General features: G+C 35.8%; 3 protein-coding genes across 4 annotated transcripts; 2 read left to right on the top strand and 1 right to left on the bottom strand.

Moving 5' to 3' along the window:
* The first annotated feature begins 7,395 nt into the window (after window positions 1–7,395).
* Window positions 7,396–13,340, top strand: LOC140823224 (COP9 signalosome complex subunit 2). Its single transcript, XM_073184436.1, has 12 exons — window positions 7,396–7,539; window positions 7,669–7,761; window positions 8,147–8,225; window positions 8,314–8,554; window positions 8,634–8,708; window positions 8,791–8,925; window positions 10,336–10,523; window positions 12,051–12,119; window positions 12,205–12,295; window positions 12,393–12,527; window positions 12,611–12,723; window positions 12,990–13,340. The coding sequence occupies exons 1-12, from the start codon at window positions 7,530–7,532 to the stop codon at window positions 13,078–13,080; spliced, it is 1,320 nt and encodes a 439-aa protein (XP_073040537.1). The 5' UTR covers window positions 7,396–7,529; the 3' UTR covers window positions 13,081–13,340.
* Window positions 13,341–14,040: 700 nt separating this feature from the next.
* LOC140824714 (L-ascorbate oxidase-like) lies at window positions 14,041–17,685 on the top strand. Of its 2 annotated transcripts, XM_073186259.1 has the most exons (5): window positions 14,041–14,655; window positions 14,729–14,821; window positions 14,933–15,145; window positions 15,508–15,702; window positions 16,671–17,685. In XM_073186259.1, the coding sequence occupies exons 1-5, from the start codon at window positions 14,398–14,400 to the stop codon at window positions 17,628–17,630; spliced, it is 1,719 nt and encodes a 572-aa protein (XP_073042360.1). In that variant the 5' UTR covers window positions 14,041–14,397; the 3' UTR covers window positions 17,631–17,685. The 2 variants fall into 2 exon arrangements, with proteins under 2 accessions (XP_073042360.1, XP_073042361.1); XM_073186260.1 differs by lacking the exons at window positions 14,041–14,655; window positions 14,729–14,821 and having other exon boundaries at window positions 14,943–15,134.
* Window positions 17,686–21,371: 3,686 nt separating this feature from the next.
* LOC140824325 (uncharacterized) lies at window positions 21,372–25,700 on the bottom strand. The gene is made up of 6 exons (XM_073185927.1): window positions 24,734–25,700; window positions 24,170–24,268; window positions 23,472–23,539; window positions 23,111–23,411; window positions 22,613–22,726; window positions 21,372–21,745 (listed from the first exon to the last, which is right to left on the bottom strand). Exons 1-6 carry the CDS (start codon window positions 25,698–25,700, stop codon window positions 21,372–21,374), a joined length of 1,923 nt encoding a protein of 640 aa, XP_073042028.1.
* Window positions 25,701–26,250: the final 550 nt, after the last annotated feature.

Raw genomic sequence — 26,250 nt, 5'->3', positions numbered from 1 at the left:
TTTGTTATATATATTTAAAATATTGGTTTACTGATTCTTTTGTTGTTCTTGTGTAGTAGGATGTTATCCAGAAATATAATATAGAATAGTTATAAAAAAAAATATTTATAAATTTGTCTTTTCATATGAATTAATTTCACATATAAAAAATAGTTTTTACTGATTGTGTAAATTTTAGTATTTAATAGATCGCGATAGTTATTGGTCATAAATTATATTTAATCGCTTAATTTAAAAAAAATATATATAAAGGAATGCAATCAATTAATTCAATTCAAATTTCAAAAGATATTAATTCGGTTCGGATCGAAACAAATTTTGGAAAATAAAACAAAGCAAAATTTTCAGGTCAGGTCGAATCGATCGATAGAGTTTTAGGTATAATAATTATCTCTTTTGAAAAAATCATCGAGACGTGACTCTTGAACTGATATATAATTTTTTACGTTGACTTTAAAATTAACAATTGTGACTGAAAGTGGCTAAAAGCAGATGGCTCGTAAATTAACAAAGAATCCAAATGCAACCATAACTGAAAAGCTCTTATAAAGTCGGCAAAAACTTGTGTGAGACGGTCTCACGGGTCGTATTTGTGAGACGGATCTCTTATTTGAGTCACCCATAAAAAAAGTATTACTTTTTATGCTAAGAGTATTACTTTTTATTGTGAATATGGATAGGGTTGACCCGTCTCACAACTTATGATCCGTGAGACGGTCTCACATTATACCCACTCTATAAAGTTAGGATATTTTTCCTAAAATTCTTCTTTGCCATAATTAGTAAAACAAGTCGGTAGATCCAGAACGCTTGAGTAGTTACGATATTTTATAAAATTAAATATGAGACAATATTTAATAAGATGATTTTCTATAAAATTATTGTCAAGATTTGTAATTGAGAAGCATTGAACTCACGAGCCAACTGAATCTTATTTCTCATTACCGGAAATCAGCTACTGTGCATGGTATTTATACAGCAAGTAGAAGAGAAAAGCAATAAACATGTTTAGGAATAGTACATAGAAGAAAAACGTATTCTTAATATATTTAACACTCCCCCTTCAAGCTTGGTGTGGGAATTAACAGCAAGCTTGAACCAGAAAAATATTTGCCTGCTCAATATGCAATTCAAGGTTGATGCATGTCATAGACACCTAGAAGTCCAAGCAAGTAGGCATGTTGAGTCTTTCCCAAACTCTTTGTGAAAATATTACCAAGTTGTTGATGTGTAGGGACATATTTAGTGCAGATGAGTCCTTTTTTAATCTTCTTACGAACTATATGGCAATCAATCTCGCTATGTTTAGTTCGCTCGTGGTATACTGGATTAGCACCAATGTGTATGGCAGCCATATTATCACAGAATAGGGTCGCTGGGCTATGAACTTTAACTCCCATATCATGCAAAAGACCAACTATCCAAGTGATTTCACATGTAGTGGTTGCCATTGCACGATATTCTGCCTCCGCCGATGATCGTGCAACGGTGTTTTGTTTCTTGGACTTCCAAGATATGAGAGATGCCCCAAGTTTAATACAATAACCAGTAATTGAGCGGCGAGTCATGGGGCAAGCAGCCCAATCCGAATCACAATACGCTGTAATGGACAAGGAATCAGTTGGTTTCAGTAAAAGTCCCTGGCCGGGGCTTCCTTTAATGTACTTAATCACTTGAATGGCAGCAGCCATGTGAGATGCCTTCGGAGCATGCATGAACTGGCTGAGAGATTGAACTGCATAACAGATGTCAGGTCTAGTTATAGTGAGGTATATCAACCTACCAACTAGGCGCTGGTATTCACTTGGATCGATCAGTGGAGTATCTGCAGGGACATTTATACAAGCGTGCTGCATACTTGTATCAAGTTCTTGGCTAGTGAACTTTCTGTTTTGCTCCATAGGAGTGTCAAATGTCCTTGCCCCTGTCATACCTGCATCAGCGATGAGTTCTAAGGCGTATTTCCATTGATTAAGGTATATACCCTCTGCAGAACGTGCCACTTCAATGCTTAAGAAGTATTTTAGATATCCAAGGTCTTTAATCTGCAACTTGGAGTGAAGAAACACTTTCAGATTATGGATTGCAATAGCATCGTTTCCTGTGATGACAATATCATCAACATACACTACGAGCAAAGTAATTGAAGCATTATCATGCTTAACGAACAAGGAATGATCATGCTGAGACTGATGGTAACCACATTCAATCATGACAGTTGAGAACTTCGTATGCCATTGCCGAGAAGCTTGTTTCAGGCCGTATTAAGATTTTTTTAATTTGCAAACCTTTCTCTCCCCCAAAATTTTATAGCCTTGTGGAACATGCATGTAGATATCCTCATCCAAGTCTCCTTGCAGAAATGCATTGGTCACATCCAATTGAAAGAGTGGCCAATCATGGATCACAAGCAACATTAAGAAGACAACGAATTGTCACGATCTTGGCAGTGGGAGAAAAGGTGTCATGGAAGTCAATACCTGGTTGTTGTGTGTATCCTTTCGCCACGAGACGGGCTTTGAACCTTTCAATACTTCCATCGGATCGATGTTTAATTTTGTATACCCATTTGCAGCCAATATGTTTAACTTGTGGTGGGAGATCCACAATATCCCATGTGTGATTTCTCTCTAGAGCATTGAGTTCTTCATCCATGGCAGCACGCCACTTGGCATCAGTGACTGCCTCATGATAGAATTGAGGCTCTTTGACTGAAGAGATGGCAGCTAAAAATGACTGGTGTGATCTAGAGAAACGATCATATGTAAGATGATTGGCCATGGGATATACACAAGAGTTAGGAATTTGTTTGTGAATTAGGGAACAAGAATAGTCACGTGTCCAAATGGGAGGAATTATGGTTCTTGTGGATCTACGCAATGGGATGTCTAAAGGAGCAGAAAAAGGTTTAGATTGTTCGTTGTTAGGTAGGATAATTGCTGGTTCTTCATGAACCAGGAAAGGATTTATTGTGTCTGAAGATGGATTGAAAACAGGAAGGGACTCATTAGTAACAGAAAATGGAAAGATGTGTACATGAAAAACTACATCTCTGGAAACTAATATTCTTCTTGACTGAAGATTAAGGATCTTGTACTCTTTTTGGACACTTGAATATCCAACAAAAACACAAGGTATAGCTCGAGGTGAAAATTTGTGACCTATAGGCAGAGACGAGGCATAACATAAGCATCCAAAAGTTCTTAGATTCGTTAGAGAAGGAGGCTTATGAAATAGCAATTCAAAAGGTGATTTATTTTCCAGTAGAGGTGTGGGAGTCCTGTTTATGAGGTATACAGCCGTTAATACACAATCCCCCCAATATTTGAGTGGTATAGATGATTGAAATCGAAGTGCTCTTGCTATATCAAGGATATGCCTATGTTTTCTCTCCACTACGCCATTTTGTTGTGGTGTGTAGGGGCAAGAACTATGGTGTACCACCCCCAAGGATGAGAAGAAGTTATGGCACTCACTCTTGAAAAAATCAGTGGCATTATCTGTTCTAATGGTTTGTATTTTTTTAGAGTATTGGTTGTCCACCATAGAAAAGAACAGTTTAATAAATCTAAACACATCCAACTTTGATTGCATGAGGTATACCCATGTTCCCCTCGTAAAGTCATCAACAATGGTAAGAAATTATCTTTCCCCATTGTATGTAGGGGTATGAAATGGACCCCAAATGTCCATATGAACTAGCTGGAATGCAAAAAAAGATTTGGATATACTAGTTGATGGAAAAACTAATCTGCTTTGTTTTGAGATTGGACAAACAGGACAATGTGACAATGAATCATTTCCTTGTATGAATGGTAACAACCGCATTCTTGATATGGACATATGACCTAACCTTTTATGCCAAGTGTCAATATTGACATCTTTACAAGGACCATTAGCAGAACAAGAATACAACTTATCAAATTTGAATGCAGGAGATGAAAAAGGGAAACTATCCTTGGAAAGTAACTCTGAAATTGTCTTTGAGGTGAAGTAGTATAGCCCATGCTTTTCCTTACCAATCCTCATTATTTTCCCAGTCTTGAGGGCCTGAAATACACAAAAATGTGGGTAAAATGTAATAAAACAACCATGGCTCTTTGTGAATTTAGATACTGACAGAAGGTTGAATTGGAAATGGGGTATGTACAAGACATGTTCAAGATGGATAGAATTTGTTAATCGGACTGAACCTATCTTATTAACATTGGATTTACTACCATTTGGCAAGTTTACTGTGCTAGTGGAATCTACCAGAGATTTAGAACCTTGCAATAGAGAGACATCACCAATCATATGCTCGTTGGCCCCTATATCAATAATCCATTCACAACCAACCAATTTTGATGTAGTACCTGCCATGTTCACTACTGGTGCACAATTATTCTGCAAGTTGTTGCTGCCCAAAAGCTTCAGAATTTCAGTGTATTGTTCAGGGGTGAAGAGAGCCGGAGCTGTAGTTCCAGTTGATCCATTTGTTTGATCAGCATTGCTTTCTTCCACAAGGTTAGCATCCGCTGACATCCTTCTGTGTTTCATATTGTTATCCTTGTATACCTTGTTGTGTGGTGTTTTGTTTGAGGCTTTGTACAGCTTATGCCAAGGGGGATAACCAACATGTTTGTAACAAATCTCCCTGGTGTCTCCACTCATGTTGCAGTGATCACAACGCAAGTTTGATTTCTCATGCATAGAGTTACTTATTCTGTTCTGATTAGTGTAGAAAGCTGCAGTTGGAACTTGATTAGTGTAGAAAGCTGCTGTTGGAACTTCAACTGAGGACAATGCACGATGTGATTCCTCCTGAGATATCATTGAAAAAGCCTGTCCAACCGTGGGTAAGGGATTCATCATCAAAATTTGACTCCGTATATTCATGTAGCTGTCATTAAGTCCCATTAAGAACTGAAGGAGTCTCTGCTGCTGGTCATGCTCCACATACTTCCTAGCCGTGTCACACTCACACGAAGGCAAGGTAAGAAGAGCTGAATATTCATCCCAAAGTAGCTTAAGCTTGCAATAATATGTTGAGATAGTATTATTACCTTGGGTTAGACAACCAATTTGTCTGTGCAGCGAAAATATTCTCGATCCATTGATCTTGTCGAATTGCTCCTTTAGATCCTTCCACACTGCAGAAGCATCTGATGCATAGACAATTCCACTGAAAATCTCCTTCGACACTGTGTTCATTATCCATGACAACACAAGTGCATTACATCTTTCCCATTGAAGCAAAGTCGGATGACCAACCTGTGGTCTGCGACAACTCCCATCGATCAATGCAATTTTGTTCTTTGCTCGCATCGCAATCAACATAGCTCTGCTCCAGATACCATAGTTTTCCACTCCGATTAGCTGATCGTTGATCAAATTCATGCCCGGAGTATCCGACGGGTGAATGTATAGCGGATCATTGAGAATGTAATTGTTTGTCATCGATTTAACTGATATCTATCAGAGCGAACAAATGAATTGAAAATCGAAGCCCTAGGAATGAGATCTATGGCTCTGATACCATGTCAAGATTTGTAATTGAGGAGCATTGAACTCACTGAGCCAACTGAATCTTATTTCTCATTACCGGAAATCAGCTACTGCGCATGGTATTTATACAGCAAGTAGAAGAGAAAAGCAATAAACGTGTTTAGGAATAGTACATAGAAGAAAAACGTATTCTTAATATATTTAACAATTATAAATGTCAAAATTTAAGCATACTTTATGAAATTAAATATGTATTAGAGTTAAATATGTTAAAATACAAATTTATATAAATAAAAATTAGTTATTTCGTTTTTTCGCTTATTTAAGAAAGTAACCAATATTGAACCGAATTCAGAAACCAAACAAACTATTTTTTAATAAAATAAAAAACCAGAAGTTTGAATTAATCAAGCCAAAGTTCTAAATTTATTAGGTTTCGTCGATTATTTTCGTTGTTCTAATATTTTACCTTATAATTAGAGATTTTTTTTTTTTTTTTTTTTTTGCATTAAACCCCTAAGAGAAATATAAAAAAATGTGCACTTCTTGTTGGATCAATTTATTTATATGGGCTTATATGTGAATAATTATGTGTTGTATGTTGTCTATTAAGTTAAGCCCAAAATAAAGTGATCAATTAATGTTTCGGGTTATTGGGCTTTAATGTATCTAATGGGCTGTGTGTCTTTAATGTGTAGAGACATAAGTGTAATTTCTGTTTTTATGATGGGCTAAAACGGAAATATCAGAAGATATTATCTATAAATAAGGGTCATGGTCCCCAGATCTCGCGTTATCATTTTCACTATTCTCTCCCCCATTAAGAAAATGGTTCTGAAGAGAAACTGAAGGATTCTCTCAAAGAAAGAGCGCGTAGATCTGGAAGATCAAGACACGTTCTAAACAATTCAGGATTATGACTTCAGGTACGCTTCCGCTTTAGTTTTCAGTCAAATTCTTAATGATTTAACGTGATGGATTCTGCGGTTTATGGGTTTTCCCCAACACTTCTCCCTCGTGAAATTAAATAGACATCTTAAATTTTAACATTTTAGAAAAGTTGAATGAATACTTCATGCACTAGCTGAAAATACGATGAACTGAAGTATTTTGATGATATCTCATAAATCAATTATCAAAATGACTAGTTGATAAAAACAATTTAAAAAAATTTATTTGTCACAAGTCATGTTGCAGGCCGGCTAGATTACTTTGGACATTATCTATGCTAATCAGACGATATCGATTGCTGTATCCGTGTCATCTAGCTCGATCTTGGAGCGTCTAATTACTAACGAACGCGTTCGAACTAATCTAGCCGACCTAAAATATGATTTATATCAAACTAGGTTTTTTTCTAACTGTTTAGTGTTTATCATTTTGATAAAATGATATATGAAATATCATCAAAATATTTCAACTCATTAAATTTCTAGCTCGTGTAGGCGATGTTCATATAACTTTTATAAAAAAATTAGGTATAAAATATCTATTTAATTTTTTTTAAAAAAATGATGTTTCACGTAAACTCCTTATAATTATAAAGAGTGGGTCTCATGTGAGACCGTCTCACGTATCTTAATCTGTGAGACGGATCAACCCTACTCATATTCACAATAAAAAGTAATACTTTTAGCATAAAAAGTAATACTTTTTCATGGATGATCCAAATAAGAGATCCGTCTCACAAATACGACTCGTGGGACCGTCTCACACAAGTTTTTGTCAATTATAAATACTACTACGCATACGGTCGGTCTACAAGAATAACTTTATAAACAGAGAGGAGTTTAATAAATTTAAAATATAATTTTAAAAATAAGTATCTATCTTCTCTCCTTAAAAATAGCTCAGTCCAGGACCAATTGCAGGCCCACGATAAGGCCCAGTTATCTTGTCAGAAGCCCACATTTAAACTTACAACTTCCGGCGCTGTATTCCCAGACATTCACCACCATTTCACAGAGTTCATCTCTCTCCAATTTGTCTTTTACATATCACGCAAATTTTTGATCTTGAACTGAACAAAGTTCAAATTCATTATGGGTTCCGGTAATATTCTCCCTGTCTCTCTATGTGGACAAATATAGAATTCGTATCATCCTCTTTTCTTGATTTTTTTCATCATTTTCCCCAAAAGAATAGTATGGAATTTTTTTTTAAAATAAAATATTTATGCAGATGCGGATATGGAGGATTATGGGTTCGAGTACTCGGATGAGGAGCCGGAGGAACAGGATGTTGATATTGAGAATCAGTATTACAACTCCAAGGGTACCATTTGGCGTTTGTTTACATTCTTCTAATTCGAACTATTGGGTTTATATCTATTTTTTTGTTATCTTATTTGCACTTTTTATGTGTGTGTGTGTGTATTTTCATGTGAGTAAACTTCATGTTTCTTATAGTTTAGTGTATTTTTATGTATATGTTTGGGTTTTTTTTTAAATATTAGACTACGTGACGTCTTTGAGAAAAATCTCGAAGCTGAATATGATGGTGGAATCTGCATTGATGGGGTTTCTACTACACAGGACCCAAGAAATGTGAAATTTTATGATCCCTCTCGGCCTTCATCTCTATATATGTGTTGAGATCGATTTCCTTTATGGTGCTATTTTGTTATCAATTCAAAACTGAACTGTTGTCTGTTTTGTAGGTTTGGTTGAAACAAACCCTGAAGCAGCGCTTGAAGGTTTTACAGAAGTTGTGAAAATGGAACCAGAAAAGGCCGAATGGTAAGTTTCTGGGTGTTTCTATTTGTTTGGAACTAAATTGTGTTCTTCAGGGGATTACTTCTTTTCTCATCTTTCTTCTTTTCTTCAGGGGATTCAAAGCCTTGAAGCAAACTGTCAAGCTTTACTACAAGCTTGGGAAATATAAAGAAATGATGGATGCTTATAGAGACATGTTGACTTATATTAAATCAGCAGTGACCCGAAATTACAGCGAAAAGTGCATAAACAATATTATGGATTTTATTTCTGGATCTGCTAGTCAGAACTTTAGTCTATTGCAAGAGTTCTATCAGACCACCTTGACAGCCCTCGAAGAAGCAAAGAATGAGGTGAAAATTCTGTTTCGTTTAAGTTAAGCAAGCCTTTTTGCTCACTGGTTAGAGATTTCATTGGCTCTCTCTTCTACAGAGACTCTGGTTCAAGACAAATCTGAAGCTGTGTAAAATATGGTTTGATATGGGTGAATATGGACGGATGAGTAAGGTATTACTTTTAATTTACTTGCAGCGTTAGTCTAGTATCTGTTGACTGTATATGTTATTTAGCAACCATCATTCTTGATCAGATTTTAAAGGAACTTCATAAATCTTGTCAAAAAGAAGATGGGACTGATGATCAGAAGAAAGGGACACAACTGTTGGAAGTATATGCAATTGAGATCCAGATGTACACTGAGACTAAAAACAACAAAAAATTGAAGGTAAGCAGGTGCTGCTTTGACGTCTTTATGTTTGTCGCTTTGAAGTGCATTCCTTTTTTTGGGTTCCAGGGCATGCTTTTCATGCCATTATGAACATATCTGAAGCGTGTTCCATGAATTGTAAGGTGCTGGTTAGAAAATAACAACACTGCCTTGCCCTTGATTCTTTACCATTTGATTTGGGTTCGTTAGTTTTCTTACTTCAAAATTAGAAACTGCCACCTTTTTTTCCCTGCATTTAAAATAGCTCTCTAATTAGGTTTCCTTAACAGCCAATGGACTGGAAACTACATATCTGTTAGTATTAAAAGGTATGGGCTTCAAATAAGAAAGTAAATTGTTCATAATTCTATTTCTTAGTTGAGGCAATTGTAAAGGGTAACTTATCAATCAATGCATATAAGCTAGTGAAACCTTTTTTGCCCCTGAAATGATAAACGGATATGTTAGTAGCTTTGGTGAACATAAGAGTTTTTTGAACTGCCATAAGGAGTGGGATGTGCCATGTTCAGCCAAGAGTCATGTTATGGTTTCTCACTACAAAAACTTCTATTTTGTGCCAAGTCTTATCTCTGGTGTTGGTGATCTTACGGAGAACAAGTTTCAATTCTTGAGGACGTGATATTTTGGGAGAACAAATTGTATTGTTGAGGTATTAAGAATGCCAATCCCTGTTCACTATCTTCCTATTTTCATTGTTTATAATGCGCCAATACAAAGTTGAAGTGCAACAACCGACAGATCGTGCATATCACATAGCATGATTTAGGGCTTAATGTTAGCGAGGGTATTATATATTCAGAGTTCTCCTTTCATTAGTGGTGCCTTGGACAAAAACTTAGAAATAGGCAACAGGAAATTTGACGGGCTTGGTGAGAACTGGGGTGAAGTTCTATTTATGTCAATATTTAGAGCTTCAGTTGCATTCTTCTGTTTCACTAATCAATAAACTTATAACCGGTCAAATATAATAATAATAAGATGGATCTAGATGCATATGATGCATGGACATTTCTCAATTACCAGTACCCTTGTGCAACTAGAATGACAAGAAACTTGCTTACTTACCATGTAAATCCCTCTAAAACATGTCTAAGAATTTAAATTTCTTTTTAATTCATGTAAGGTGTTTACTTGGTATTTTATAGATGTTTTGAATGCATTGAAACAACAGTTTGCCTGTTATTGAATGTCAGAAGTAAGATTGATCTTGCTTTTGTTACTAATTTAACCAAGTGGCACTCCAATTTTGAGGGTCAGTCTCATGTTAAAGTAAGTTGGCTAGATTTGTCATTACTGTTTCTTATTTATGCTTTTATTCCACCTACTCTTTCTTTTTTTCTTTAAAGGATTTCTTTTACTTGTTTTTTAGCTGGATATTAAGCTGCATGAATGTGGACTTTATTGTAGGAATTATATCTGAAGGCACTGTCAATCAAATCAGCCATTCCTCATCCTAGAATCATGGGGATAATTCGTGAATGTGGTGGAAAAATGCATATGACTGAGAATCATTGGGAAGGGGCAGCTACTGATTTCTTTGAAGCTTTTAAGAACTATGATGAAGCTGGAAATCAGAGGCGTATTCAATGCCTTAAGTAAGTCTTGTATAAATAGCTGTGTCTGAGGATGGGTGTGTATGCGATGTTTACCTGCTTATACTTCATTTCATTATTTGCTTGTCTTCATGAACAGATAGACATGCCTAATTCATGTTGTTTGCAGATGTTTGATGGAATATCTTTGCTCTATTGTGATGTCTATCATATACCCTCGAATTATTTTCAGAAGAATTTAAGTAAATTTTATTATTATCGATTGCATGCTACCTTTGATTAATTAAACTCGGGGAGTGTTTATGTATTTTACTTTTAACAAAACAGATGGAGAAGTGGTACCACTTGTATTGAGACTTGATTGCATTTGAAAGCAAATATGGGTTGGTGTGTTTGGTTGTTAATGCAAATATATTTTTCAGTATAAAGGCAGTACTATCTGTTTATTTACTGTTTTCTAGCATTGCACGGATGACTGGACCATGCATAAATGTTATTAACTAATTGACATTCCCCTATGTTGAGTTCGGACTCTAATTCTAAACTTTCTGGATAAATAATGACGATTAGTTTCATGATATATGATTGTCATTACTTGAATTTTTTCCTTCAAAGCAAAAGTCATGTATGCACTGAAAACTATATTCAAATCACCTCGTTCTACCAGATGTTTCTCAATGTTTATCCATTAAAGGGGGGAAAGCAACCAACACACGCTTTGAACTTCATGGCTTTTAGATCAATTTATTATATTTAGAGTATCATGATTCATATTCATGACCGAGCTTGCTCAATCATCCAATATTTGCAGTTAAGGTTCTGCTCATCAAGTTTTTATCACCTTACCCTTGCTGACTGTGCCCCTGCCCCCGAACATTTTGGCTAATGACCTGAACTAAAATGAAGCTCTGACATTCTCGTCCTTGATCCTACCATAGGGTTTAAGACACACTTGGAAATATTGGAGACTGTTGTATCAACTATTTTTTATTTTCTTATTGAGGAGAAATTTAGAAAGTCAAAATCAAAGAGTCTCTGAATAAAGTCGAATACGAAACAAAAATAGAGAAGATCAACTTATGGATAACTTCTATGCTTGATATACTTTTGATCTCTTATCTGAACTGGTGGGTTCATGTGCTTTGAATGGGATTTAAGGTATGTGCCTTATTATCAGTGTTCCTCACTTGAGTTAATTATTTACCTTTCTGTCATCATGACAATTCATTGTTGTCATTATTGACGATTTTTATATTTTATGGATGTGTCACTGTTATTGTCAGGATGGGCTTTCCAGAGTCCATGCGAAGGATCTGCAGTTTTTTTTTTTTTGAACGGTCTTTGTAAAAATGTAATTTGACTTTTATTCTCATATGCAAATGGTACCATAGCAAACAGATGTCACTGTAATATTATGTGTTTTGTACACCTAATTACTGCTTGGGTTGAAATGACCCTATAACTTACGATATTTTAACCCAGGTTACGTTTGAACATATTCTGGTAGTTGGATTTAAACCTCAATGACTGCAAACTTAGACTCAGTTATTTTATCATCACTTTGCTCAGGTATTTGGTCCTGGCTAATATGCTGATGATATCTGAGGTCAATCCATTTGACGGTCAAGAAGCAAAGCCGTTAGTTAACTAAAAATTTTACCCTGTGATTTTGTTTTTGGTTGAATAATATGAAACTTTACCTGCCCAATTTCTTTTGTTGTAGATACAAAAATGACCCTGAGATTTTGGCGATGACAAATTTAATTGCAGCATACCAAAGGAATGAGATTTTGGAGTTTGAAAAAATCCTGAAGGTGTATTATTTTGTCGTTGAAACCTAATATCATATTGCTAAACTCGATCATTTCCACCTTATGTGTTAATCTAAGGTGTGTAGTGGGTGTTCTGTAGAGTAACAGGAGGACAATAATGGACGATCCATTTATTCGGAATTACATTGAAGATCTCTTGAAGAATGTGAGGACACAAGTGTTACTTAAGCTTATTAAACCTTATACAAGAATCCGAATCCCCTTTATATCGAAGGTGAGAAAAAGAATAATTAGTTTAGCGAAAGTGTTCATTTCTCCTTCCCTCCGTTTTTTCAGACATCCTTGTGTTACTTTTAGGAGCTTAATGTGCCTGAGAAGGATGTGGAAGAGTTGCTTGTGTCCCTCATCTTGGATAATCGAATTGATGGCCACATTGATCAAGTGAATAGACTGTTAGAGCGTGGTGACAGGTTGACTTGCCAATTCTCCCAGCATCAAACGTTACCATGCATCATGGATTTTCCTAGCAACTAACATTCTTTCCGTTTTCGTTTTGTTGAAATTATCCGAGTCTTAGTTGCTAAAAGAGTTTATTGCATAAACCCTTTCACATTCCTCAATATATGTGGGATGGAGTATTACACACTTTCGTTTTGTGTCATTCTAACTGCCAAGTTGAGCTTCTCTTTTGTTTTTTCTTCAGTATCGGTAATTATATCAGTAATAAAATGTGCAGATCAAAGGGAATGAAGAAGTATGCAGCAATAGACAAATGGAATACACAGCTTAAATCCCTTTACCAAACTGTCAGCAATCGAGTATGTTGATGATTTTTTTTCCTCACATGATGATTGAATATGTTGATTGGTTGAAAACTCAGCAGTTTGTATCCCATGAGACCCTTGATATATGCCATAGCGATTAGCGCTGCTTGGCTTTTTATTCATGTTTTTGTTAATGATAGTATAAAGAACTTGGGTTGTATCAGTTTCTTGTGACACTTGAGATGGCCAAAGATTTTAGACATGTTATATTGAACAAAGAAGCCTCATTTTGGGTATTGCCTGAGGCGATGGTTATTTCTTGACCTCTGATCTCTTACAAGTTCTTGTAGCCTGTTTCAACCTCATATTCCAATGTTTGATGTTAGTCATATGGACAACTTTAACATCGTGGAGCCAATACTAGATTGTAAAACGACTACAATATCGAACTCTGGTGTGCATTCCTGAAAGTTGGGTTGTGCAGGAAAAGATTGAACAGGAAATCTAAGCCTGATTATTGGCAAAATTGTTGTTATCGTAATATGCATCTAGTAATTTGGATGTGTACTTGATACTTGTTATGGTGCAATTATTGATAGAATTTGGGGACCAGACTACAAGATAGGCATCTTAATCCCAACTTGCTTCTGGTTGATATTCCTCTGACTTCGAAGTTTGGAGTACAAAAGGAACTTCCACTTCTTTTCACAAGAATTTTAATCCATCAAAGAATCTAATTTACAAAGTGAAAATTTATCTGTAGTAACTGTTAACCAAAAAAAATAAAAATAAAAGATGGGTTTGCTCAAATTAAATATTTTAAGCAACTATAAACAAATTTTATGCTTTTTAAATTTAAAGTATAGAACCATGAGTCTGGCTGTTGGTCATTCTCCACAATAATTGAGTTGTTTGATCAAAATAACGAGTGATCCATTTGTCACGTTAACATGAATATATATTCGTTACAAGCTACCGCGTTAGCCAGATGTATCCGGTGTACATCGAAAAGTAGCGATGATGGTCTGATTGAAAAAGGATCTTGATTAGTGAGGTTTTGGTTTCGAATTTCATTCATAAATGTGATTTGATTCGACTCGGCTTCAAATTAAATTAAACGAGACAAAATCATGGCTATATATGTCGACGAGAAAAGTCCATACACATGCATATCAAGGCCAACACTTGAGTAGTAATAGTCCGCAAATATGGTGTGAGCTCCATCTCTTTACCCCAAACTCCTGAAGAAGTTCGATAGAAGTGTAGCGCATATACATACATACATATATATATATATATATATATATATATATATATATATATATATATATACAGACACACTCAAACACATAAATTTATATCTTGATTGATCCATGAGAGATGAGGGTGGTTGTTTGTTGTTTCATATTATTTTTATCCATTACCACACAATCATCGATTGGAAAGACCAGGCGTTTGAAATGGGAGGTGGAATACATGCACTGGTCACCAGATGGCGTGGAGGGTATCGTTATGGCTATAAATGGTCGGTTTCCGGGGCCGACGATCCGGGCCCGAGCTGGGGATACCATACATTTGGAGCTCACGAACAAGCTTCACACCGAAGGACTTGTCATTCACTGGCATGGAATTAGACAGGTTAAGCTTTAAAAAATTTCATTAACTGATATTGTGTGTGAATCTTATTCATAACTTGGATTTTCATTTTCAGCTAGGAACACCATGGGCAGATGGGACAGCATCCATCTCCCAATGTGCCATTAATCCAGGAGAAACATTTCTTTACAAGTTCAAACTTGACAAGGTAATATCCCTTGGGCAATTCCCCCACTCAATGCATCAGTTGAATCGCGCCTCGATGATTCTTCTTCGTCCGTGAACTCGAGATGTTGTATCTTAAATATTTTAAATGTAGGCTGGTACATATTTCTATCATGGGCATTATGGGATGCAAAGATTAGCAGGATTGTATGGATCTTTGATAGTAGAAGTGGCAAAAGGCGAAAATGAGCCATTCAAATATGATGGAGAACTCAATTTGTTATTAAGTGATTGGTGGCACAAAAGCTTTCATGAACTGGAAGTTGATCTTTTCTCTAAGCCTATGCGATGGGTTGGTGAGCCACAAGTACGTTCTTATATAAATTTGGTATAAACGATAAACGATAAACGAAGAATGAAAGAAAACTTATGTAATTGTGACGGAGCGAGTATATACATCTATGTATGGTTTGATATATGCTATTCATATGAGTAATGTCCTCATCCACTAAGCATGCGATACATGTGCTGATTAATAAATAAAGACCAGTCATCCATATACGTCATGATTGAATGAGTGATCATGATTTATCTACTCAGTACACGTATCATGTGTTGAGTAGATTAGAGCACTACTCATATAATTAACACAAATATATATATATATATATATATATATATATATATATATATATATATATTCATCTTTTGTAAATTTCTTTTTTTCAGAGCTTGCTTATAAATGGGAGAGGGCAGTACAATTGTTCGTTGGCGGCACATTTTAGCAATTATTCAACGAGTCCGTGCAAGTTAAGATGCGACGAACAGTACGCACCCCAAGTACTGTACGTCTACCCCAACAAGACATATAGGCTGAGAATAGCAAGCACGACTTCATTGTCTTTGCTCAACTTGGCTATCGAGGTAACAAAAACACGCTTTTGTTTAATTGTTTTAAACAAAAATTACACCTTTTATTTATTTTATTTTATATCTCATTTTTACGCATTCTTAAGTCCAATAGAAAATAATCATTTCAGTATTTATAGAGATTAAAATATAAATTAATTGAATTCAATTATAATTTAAAGATCATCCCAGAAAATAAATTAAATCAATGAGATTTTGAAAATATCTGTCAATTGCGAATAAAAGGAAAGAACATTTTAAAGGTATACTCTTCTTCTTTTTTTATGCATTGGAAAAATATCTTCAAGTTGAAGAGGAATAAATGAAAGTTGATTCCAAAGAATACGACACTTTTCTAATACAATTGTAAGTATGAAAGTCTAGATTCTAGAAAAATGATTACCATAATCATGTCTTTATATCGCATGTGTCACGATCCGCTAGTACAACATTATTTGTCAATAAGGGCAATCCTCGACTTCATTTAATTACTAAAACAACACCTGGCTTTCGGTTTCATAAGAAAATAATCTGTTTCGATTTCTGTATTTTCTCTAACCAAGAGTTTATATTCATTTTTTGAAGAAATTTAGAATATTTTGATCATGTATGATTACATATTTCCTACATACATATTTACGATTTTAGTCCTCTATATAGACTAGTTTAAGTTGTAATAATATATGTATTTTTCAATTTTTGGCAATTTTAACTTGTTTCCGTACGGCACGTCACGCCGACTCCACTCCAGTTCCATATGGAAAACTCAAAAAAAAAATAATCAAATAACGGCTAAAATTGAAATTTGATAAGATAAACGACAAAGAAGCAAAAACATAAATCCAAAATTGAAGGTTTTCCCATGAGATAATATCAAATCTTATTTTCAAATGTATACACATGCATACATACATACATACATACATACATTTGGTCCTTGATTTGCTATAATCTTTAGTCATAATTCCAATTAATATCAACAGAAACACAGAATGTTGCTGGTTGAAGCCGATGGAAACTACATCGAACCATTTTCAGTACAAAATATGGACATAAGCTCAGGTGAGAGCTATTCAGTTATTTTCACCACTGACCAAAACCCTAAGAGAAACTATTGGATTTCAATATCTGTAAGAGGAAGAAACCCCAAGACTCCTCAAGGCCTAACCATACTAAACTACCATCTTAATTCTGCATCAAGAATCCCGGAGTCGCCACCCCCGGTCGCCCCTCGATGGAATGATGAATCCTACAGCAAGACCTTCTATAACAAGATTTTTGCACTGAAGGGAAACCCTAAGCCACCATCAAAACATGACAGAAGACTTGTGCTGCTAAACACACAGAATTTCATCGAGGGACACACTAAATGGGCTATCAACAATGTGTCGCTAGTCCTTCCTAGTACACCGTATTTGGGTTCGATAAGATATGGATTGAGCAAAGGTTTTGACCAAGAACCGCCCCCGGATAGTTACGGACACGGGTATGATGTGATGAAGCCTGCGTCGAACAAAAACTCGACGTATGGAAGCGGAGTTTACATGCTGAGATTCAATGCAACAGTGGATGTGATTCTGCAGAACGCTAATATGATCAAGGATCATGTCAGCGAGATACACCCGTGGCATCTCCACGGGCACGACTTCTGGGTTCTTGGGTATGGAGAAGGGAAGTTCACAGAGAAGGATGAAGGGAGATTCAACTTGAAGAATCCTCCGTTTCGGAACACGGGTGTCGTTTTTCCTTACGGATGGACTGCACTTAGGTTTGTGGCGAATAACCCGGGAGTGTGGGCATTTCATTGTCACATTGAACCCCATTTGCATATGGGAATGGGAGTTGTTTTCTCAGAAGGGGTTCGAAAAATTAAGGAGATACCTAGTGAGGCTTTGTCCTGTGGTTTGACACTCAAAATGTTCATGAAAAATAGCAAGTACTAAATTGGTTACAAGTCCAAATTTCTACCAAAACCTTGTTTTTTCTAACCTTTTCATAGAACTAGCATGATGTACGTGCGTTGCACGTAATATCAATTATATTATCAAAATTTTAATTTTGATTTTCTAAAAAATAATTTGAATCATTTTGTTATTTATATAAGTTTAATTTCTTATCATATTAGATGATTTATAAGAACTTATACAACATATTTTCAAAATTATTTCTTCAATTAAAATTCTAGCAATTGATTTTATGTTATATAATAAATTGTAATTAACATAATATATGGAAAAAATGAACTGAAACAAATTTTTTAAAAAATTATATATTCAAACATCACGTATAAGCTGTCATTACCACGTATAAGCTGTCATTTCAAATATCACCAAATTTGTATATTGAATTTATACAGTTTTCGTATGTATAATATTTTTTGAAATTGATACTAAAATCTTTAATTTTCTTATTATAGAAACTCTCCAAAAAAATTTAAGAGATTCATATTTTATGAGATTATTAACATATTGACATTCATAATTGTTGATATAAATTCTTATAATAAATTTATTAAACTCTTTGATTTCAATTCATTGTATCAAATAAAATAGTTATACACTATATGATACAAAGAAACTAATTGTTTATCAATTATGCAGCAAAATTTATATATTATTATAGTTAATTTTGGAATTGAAACTAAGAAAATATTTAATATGTTTTTGATTCTACTGTTTTTGAAAATCATGGTCGAGTTTAGCTTTAGACATTTAATGTATAAATCTTAATCAATCTTAGTAGTTGTTTCAAATATCACAAAATTTTGTGTATTGAATTTATAATTGTTTCGTATGTATATTATGATAGTGATTTTGGAATTGAAACGAAGAAATTTTTTACTCTGATTTGGTTCAACTATTCTTGAAAATCATTGTCTGGTTTAGCTTTAGACATTTAATGTCTAAATTTTAATCAATTTTAGTAGACGTTTCAAATATCAACAAATTTGTATATTTAATTAATAAATATTTCGTATGTATAATATTTTTTAAAAATGATACTAAAATCTTTAATTTTCTTATTATAGCCAAACTCTCCAAATTTTTCTAAGAGATTCATATTTTGTGAGATTGTTAACATATTAACATTCATAAATGTTGATATAAACTCTTCTAATAAATTTATTAAGACAAAAACTTGTATGAGACGGTCTCACGGGTCGTATTTGTGAGACGAATTTCTTATTTGGGTCATCCATGAAAAATTATTACTTTTTATGCTAAAAGTATTACTTTTTGCTGTGAATATGAGTAAGGTTGACCCGTCTCACGAATTAAGATCCGTGAGACGGTCTCACATAAGACACACTCATTTATTAAACTATTTGCGCTCAATTCTTTGTATAAAATAAAATAGTTATATACTATATGAGACAAAGAAACTAATTGCTTATCAATTATGAAGCAAAATTTATATATATTGTGGGGCCCCGAGTCCGATATCTAATACTAATAATTTTAAATGTATCAAACCAAACGATTTAGTAAATGCATAATTTCTGGTTCACAATCCACATAAACAACGTCAAAATAATTTAAAGGTCACAAATGTTTGAAATATAATTTTCAACATGTCAAACCAAAGTAGTGAACCAGAATAATCCAAACATCAACAAATAGCTCCTAAGGCCCGAGAATCCCACTCTAACTCGTATTTCCTCGCCTGGAACTGGACTCTGGCATCCCAAGCCTCGCCTCACCTACCGTCAAGCACATGAAAACTAGAGGTAGCCGACATGCCAGTGAGTATAAACCCAGTATGATACAATCAATAACATATGAGAATTAAAATTTCACACAGTTCATATAAATTCATAAAAATGCAATATAATGCAATGCATGATCAGAAGCTGTGGGCTATCAATAAATCTCAAGATCAAGTGAATCATCTGGTCATAGGGTACCCAAGGGAATAGAATCAACCAGCAACATCCACCGACTCAACCGCTCGGGGTAGAGTGCTGTGTTCTACAATCCCAGGACTATGGTGCGCCTACAGAGAGTGTTCAGGCCATAGCAGCGACCTCCGCATACACTATACCAACTCAACTATAGCCCCATACGTCCAACAAATCAGTCTATCAAGGCGACCTCCGCCATATCAAATCTGAATCAAAAAGTGGCTCAATATGCAATGCAATGATGCATTTCAATCTCATCAAGTCAATATCATGATAAGCTCATCTCAAAAGATCAATCATCAACAAATCACAAATAATTCATCAAGCCATCGAATTTTCAATTTAAAATAAAAATGATACTTTTACCTCGTATGTTACCGACCGTAACATACCTTTCAAATATTACCAAAGGAAGATCGAAATGTGTAGGTGAGACGTCTTGAACCTTTGAATTCTACTATAACTCAAGAACTCGGATCATTTATCAAAACAGAGCAATTTCTGTACAAAATTCATAATCAATTCAATATGGCTTCAAATCAATATCCGCAAATTAGATATTCAAGAAAACTCAAATTCCAACAATTGTGTAAAGAAGTAATCCGTATCATTTCTTAACCGTAATATGCCATAAAACATTCATTGAATCATTTTGTCAAACACGTGGCGTGCGTGCTAAAGAGTTAGCTCCTTTACTTCTCCCTTGGCTTCAATTCCATTTTAAATTCAAACCAACACAATTTCAACATCTCCAATATCTCAAATATCAACACAAACATCAATTCTAAACTTCATCCCATTTCCAAACTTGAATAAAAATATAATATACTTACACCATCTTGAAGATCTTGGAGAGAGGATCACAAATCTAACTTCATTTCATAATTTCCTTGAACAAATCTCCCATAGATTGAAGAAGAAATTAGAAGATGAAAGGAAAAATGAAGAACCCTAGCTCTAAACCGATGGAGTAGGAAAAAGGGAAGAGAAAATGATACAAAAATCATTCCCCAATCAAATATATAGCATCCAAACTCCAAAACATGTTTTTGAGTACGCTTCTGGGCGCCATGGCGCGTGATTTGGCGCTGGGGCGCGCACCATACTGAACAAACAACAAAATTCCAGCAATGGGCGCGCTACAACACGGGTTCTGGCGCAGGGGCGCGCGGTATTCTGCCCAAAACTCATTTTTAACTTCAGAATTTGCGAAAGTGGTAAACTACAAAGTTGTAGCTCTATGTCTTTTCTTGCAGCTCCCCAAATTTCAGGTCATTTGGAGGTCTTAGTAAAACATTATGCCCATTCTCCCAACATGTGTCATTGTAGGAACGACGATACGCACGACACACTTCGGGGCGCTTTTGGCTCGTCTTCCCTAATGATTTGAACGAAACTCAAAATAACAAAGTTATAGCCTTATGTCTTGTCTTTCTAATGAAAAAGGCCTCACATCAATTGGATCAATATACAAAACATTATGCTAAAAACCACAACTACTGTCACATTTTTCATACCGTTTCTGCACGTCCATTACCTATTTAGCTCAACTTCAACATTTGATTCCACTCATCCATTATCTATTCAATTCTATAACATTCATTACCATTCATACCATATCGTAAAGCCAAGAACCATCACAACTACTGCCATATTATATCAAAATCGGGCATTACAATTCCTCCCCTCTAAAAATAGATTTCGTCCTCGAAATCAATCATCTCTTTCAAGTCTAACATATAATAATCAATACTGAAATTAAAACCGAGAATAGAAGCGTACTTCATTTGAATAACTCTGGATATTTTTGTCTCATTTTATCTTCTAATTCCCAAGTCTCCTCCTCGACACCATGTCTGTTCCACTGTACTTTAACCAATGGTATCAATTTATTTCTGAGTTGTTTATCTTTTCTGTCTAGAATCTGAATCGGTCTCTCAATGTAGCTCAAATTCTGATCTAACTCAACCTCATCGGGTGGAAGTACATGAGAAGGATCTGGATGATATTTCCTCAACATGGACACATGAAAAACATCATGAACACCTGATAACGCAGGAGGAAGAGCTAATCTATAAGCCAAATCACCAACACGTTCCAAAATCTCATACGGACCTATGAATCTCGGTGATAATTTACCCTTCTTTCCAAATCTAACTGTACCACGAAAAGGAGATATTTTAAGAAAAACTCTGTCACCTTTCTCAAAAATCAGCGGTCTTCTCCTGATGTTTGCATACTTAGCCTGCCTATCCTGAGCACCTCGCATACGATTCTGAATCAATTTCACCTTCTCTGTCATATCTCTTATCATATCAGGTCCTACAATTGGTGCTTCAGATAAATTGTCCCAATACAAAGGAGATCGACACTTCCTGCCATATAATGCTTCAAATGGTGACATTCCAATGCTCACTTGATAACTGTTGTTATAAGAAAACTCGACAAGTGGTAACGAATCCTGCCAACCAATACCAAAATCCATCACTACAGCTCTCAGCATATCCTCTAATGTCTGAATAGTACGTTCTGACTGTCCGTCTGTCTGAGTATGATATGCTGTACTCAAATGCAAACGAGTACCAAGGGCCTCTTGTAAACTCTGCCAAAAATGAGAAGAAAATCTGGGATCACGATCTGATACAATTGACTTAGGAACACCATGCAATCTCAAAACTTCTCTGATGTACAATCTGGCCATCTGATCATGTCTATATGTCATCTGATAAGGAATGAGACATGAAGACTTAGTTAATCTGTCAACTATAACCCAAATAGCATCGCAACCCCTCGACGACCTCGGCAATTTCGTGACAAAGTCCATGGTGATATGATCCCACTTCCATTCTGGAACTTTAAGGCTATGCAAAAAACCACCTGGTCGCTTTCTTTCTGCTTTTACTTGTTGACAATTCAAACAACGAGATACAAATTCTGCTATGTCAGATTTCATTCTTTTCCACCAAAATTGTTTCTTCAAATCATTGTACATCTTTTTACTTCCAGGGTGTACACTAAACTTACTGCAATGAGCATCACGCAAAATCTGCATCCTCAACTCTGAAATATCAGGAACTACAATACGATCATTCACAAACAAAATACCCTCATTATTGACCTGAAATTCTGATTGATGTCCTGATTTGACAAGTTCAACTGATTTCATAATGCTTTGATCTAACTTTTGGGCCTCTCTAATTTTGACAAACAACTCGGGTTATGCCTGAATCATAAATACTCTTACAGGTTGAGTATCTACCACAAAATCCAAACCAGAAAGACAACATTCTTCTACTAAATCAGATACACTGCTAGTGATCAAGGACATATTACATACTTTTCTGCTCAAAGCATCGGCTGCTGCATTAGACTTTCCTGGATAATATTTTATTTCGCAATCATAGTCTTTCAACAAGTCTAACCAACGTCTCTATCTCATGTTCAGCTCCGCTTGTGAAAAGAGGTATTTCAAACTCTTATGATCAGTGAATATCTCAAATGTCTCACCATACAAGTAGTGACGCCAAATCTTTATGGCAAAAACCACTGCTGCTAATTCCAAGTCATGCAATGGATATCTAGACTCATGTGGCTTCAAATGTCGTGAAGCATAGGCAACAACACGGCCATGCTGCATTAAAACACAACCCAATCCCTGATGTGAAGCATCAGTGTGCACTGTAAATCCTCCTACACCTGATGGAATAGTCAGAACTGGAGCAATAGTTAATCTCTTCTTAAGTTCAACAAAACTAGCCTCACAAGCTTGTGACCAAATAAATGGTGCATTCTTTTGTGTCAGCTGGGTAATTGGCCTCGCAATCTGTGAGAATCCTTCAATAAATCTGCGATAATAGCCTGCCAAACCCATAAAACTACGTACCTCAGGAACTGATGTCGGTCTAGACCAATTGATGACTGCCTCCACTTTACTCGGATCAACTGATATACCTGCGCTTGAAATCACATGTCCAAGGAAAACCACTCTATCCAACCAAAACTCGCATTTCGATAATTTAGCATACAACTTTTCAGTTCTCAAAATCTGCAGTACAACTCTCAAGTGTTCGACATGCTCAATTTCAGATTTTGAATAAATAAGAATATCATCAATGAAGATCACAACAAACTGATCTATATACCGTTGAAACACACGGTTCATCAAATCCATAAATACCGCAGGTGCATTGGTCAACCCAAAAGGCATAACCAAAAATTCAAAATGCCCATACCTGGTACGAAAAGCAGTCTTAGGCACATCTGCCTCTCTAACTCTTAACTGATGATATCCGGATCTTAAATCAATCTTAGAATATACTGAAGAACCCTGCAACTGGTCAAAGAGATCATCAATCCTTGGCAAAGGATACTTATTCTTTACTGTGGCTTTATTCAACTGTCTATAATCGACACAAAGCCTCATAGACCCATCTTTCTTCTTCACGAATAAAACCGGAGCACCCCAAGGTGAAACACTTGGTCTTATATATCCTTTAGCCAATAAATCCTCAAGTTGTTCCTTTAGTTCCTTCAGTTCAATTGGCGCCATCCTATAAGGAGCTCTAGAAATAGGTTGTGTGCCTGGCATCAACTCAATGTTGAAATCAATCTCTCGGACAGGAGTAAATCCTGGAATCTCATCTGGAAATACATCTGAAAATTCACTAACAATTGGAATATCTGGAAATTTAGGTACTGACCTTGAAATATCAATTGCATAAACCAAGAAACATTCTGCTCCTTTCTGCAATAGACGAGTCATGGACAAAACAGATATCAAAAGAATCTTAGCTCGAGAACCCTTACCATAAAATATCCAGTGATCTGTCATATCAGGCTTAAACTTAACAACCTTCTGAAAACAATCTACAGTAGCCTTGTATCTTGTCAACATGTCAATACCAAGTATGCAGTCAAAATCAGACATCTCCAATATAATACAATCAAGCTCAATAACATTATTCTCATAGCGAAATTCACAACCACTTATCATTTCAGCTGACCTCATCACTTTGCCCAGTGGAGTAGAAATAGATAAGGTAGATGATAATGGTATAGAATGCAACGAATGCAATGTGACAAAGTGCTCAGATATGAAAGTATGTGATGCACCAGTATCCATCAAAACATAAGCAGGACAATTACCTGCAATGACATGATCTGGAGCATTATGTGCCTCATCCTCAATGAGTGCAAAAACTTGAGCCCGTTGTCTAGGTGGATATCCTGCCCTGTAGCCACCACTCTGTTTGTTCTGATCAGACCGGTTTGATTGTTGATAAGAATGAACTGTAGGGGTCTGACGATTCTGGTGAGGTGTTTGTCTCGATGATCCCCCACTCTGAGACATATCACTGCCACGGTTAGGACACACTCGAGCATAGTGTACCACCTTGTTACACAAGTGGCAAGTTCCCGAGATTCCTCTACACTGATCGGTATAATGTCTACCACCGCACTGACCACAAGTCGGGCCTGAATAACCAGTGCTCTGAACTGAACCAGACTGTCTCGATCCACTAGAACTCGAAAAATTACTTCCATGCCTCTTAAATTGTTTGCCTCTAGCCTTGAACTGCTCTCTTATGTTGTCACTGTTACCACCAGTATTACCCTGTCTGAACTGCTGTCGAAACGGTGGCTGTTGGGGTCTTTGTGAATATTGAGAACCTCTCTGCCTAATGATTCCAGTTTCAGCTCCCTTGGCTCGATCAAGAGCCTCAGCAAAAGTGTTAGGCCTTCCAGTATTAACCAGGGTAAATATATCAGGATTAAGACCATTTATGAAATGATCGGCCTTAGCTTCTTCATCGGATGCTACATGAGGAGCAAATCTCAGTAAATGCGAGAACTTAGCAACATAGTCCTCAATATTCAGATTTCCCTGCTTTAAATTTGTAAACTCGGCTCCCCTATCTTTCCTGTAAGAAGTAGGAAAGAAACGCTGATAAAATTCAGATTTAAAAATATCCCAGTTAACAATCGTACCTCGACCCTCTAAAGCTTTCTTTGTCATGATCCACCAACTCTTAGCAACATCTAATAACTGATGAACAACTAACTTGATTCTACGATCATCTGGATACTCAAGAGATTCAAATAATTGATCCATATTCTCCAACCAGTTCTCACACTCTAATGCATTCTCGGTACCATCGGTGGGTGCAAAGAATGAAATCTGGCTAACAGTATCTCCATCGGAGTCGGAGTTATATCCATCTGAGTATGAGTAGCACTGCCCTGATCTTGTGCCACTGGTATGTCCTGTCTAGGTCTACCACGACCTCTACCTCGAGTAGCCATGTCTGATATAAAATAGATAAAACACATATAAAATCACAATATCATAATCATCTCAATCTTGTATCAATCATCTCTGGCTCTTGAGACTCAACAATCTCAAAATCTCGAATAAAACTCAACAATATAATATCTCAATTTATATCATGTATTTCTCATCGTAGCACAATGAAAATGCTAACAAATATATGACATGATCAAACAATTCAAACTGACTCGATCTACCCTGTTCCCAAATATCTTACGCTCTGATACCACCTAATGTGGGGCCCCGAGTCCGATATCTAATACTAATAATTTTAAATGTATCAAACCAAACGATTTAGTAAATGCATAATTTCTGGTTCACAATCCACATAAAC

This window comes from Primulina eburnea, chromosome 2 (assembly GCF_022965805.1).
Source record: "Primulina eburnea isolate SZY01 chromosome 2, ASM2296580v1, whole genome shotgun sequence".
NCBI lineage: Eukaryota > Viridiplantae > Streptophyta > Magnoliopsida > Lamiales > Gesneriaceae > Primulina > Primulina eburnea.
Note: the sequence above shows the minus strand (reverse complement) of the source record. Positions and strands in the feature narration are given on the sequence as shown.

Coding starts and splice junctions, on each gene's coding strand:
- LOC140824325 (XM_073185927.1), bottom strand. CDS start 25,700: ATGGATCAATTATTTGAATCTCTTGAGTATCCAGATGATCGTAGAATC. Junction 23,540..24,169: donor CAACATTGAGTTGATGCCAG/GCACACAACCTA, acceptor TTTCAAGCGCAG/GTATATCAGTTGATCCGAGT. Junction 23,412..23,471: donor GACCGACATCAGTTCCTGAG/GTACGTAGTTTT, acceptor GGATTCTCACAG/ATTGCGAGGCCAATTACCCA.
- LOC140824714 (XM_073186259.1), top strand. CDS start 14,398: ATGAGGGTGGTTGTTTGTTGTTTCATATTATTTTTATCCATTACCACA. Junction 14,656..14,728: donor ACTGGCATGGAATTAGACAG/GTTAAGCTTTAA, acceptor TTTCATTTTCAG/CTAGGAACACCATGGGCAGA. Junction 15,146..15,507: donor GATGGGTTGGTGAGCCACAA/GTACGTTCTTAT, acceptor TCTTTTTTTCAG/AGCTTGCTTATAAATGGGAG.
- LOC140823224 (XM_073184436.1), top strand. Junction 8,709..8,790: donor AATATGGACGGATGAGTAAG/GTATTACTTTTA, acceptor ATTCTTGATCAG/ATTTTAAAGGAACTTCATAA. Junction 12,528..12,610: donor GAATCCCCTTTATATCGAAG/GTGAGAAAAAGA, acceptor TGTTACTTTTAG/GAGCTTAATGTGCCTGAGAA.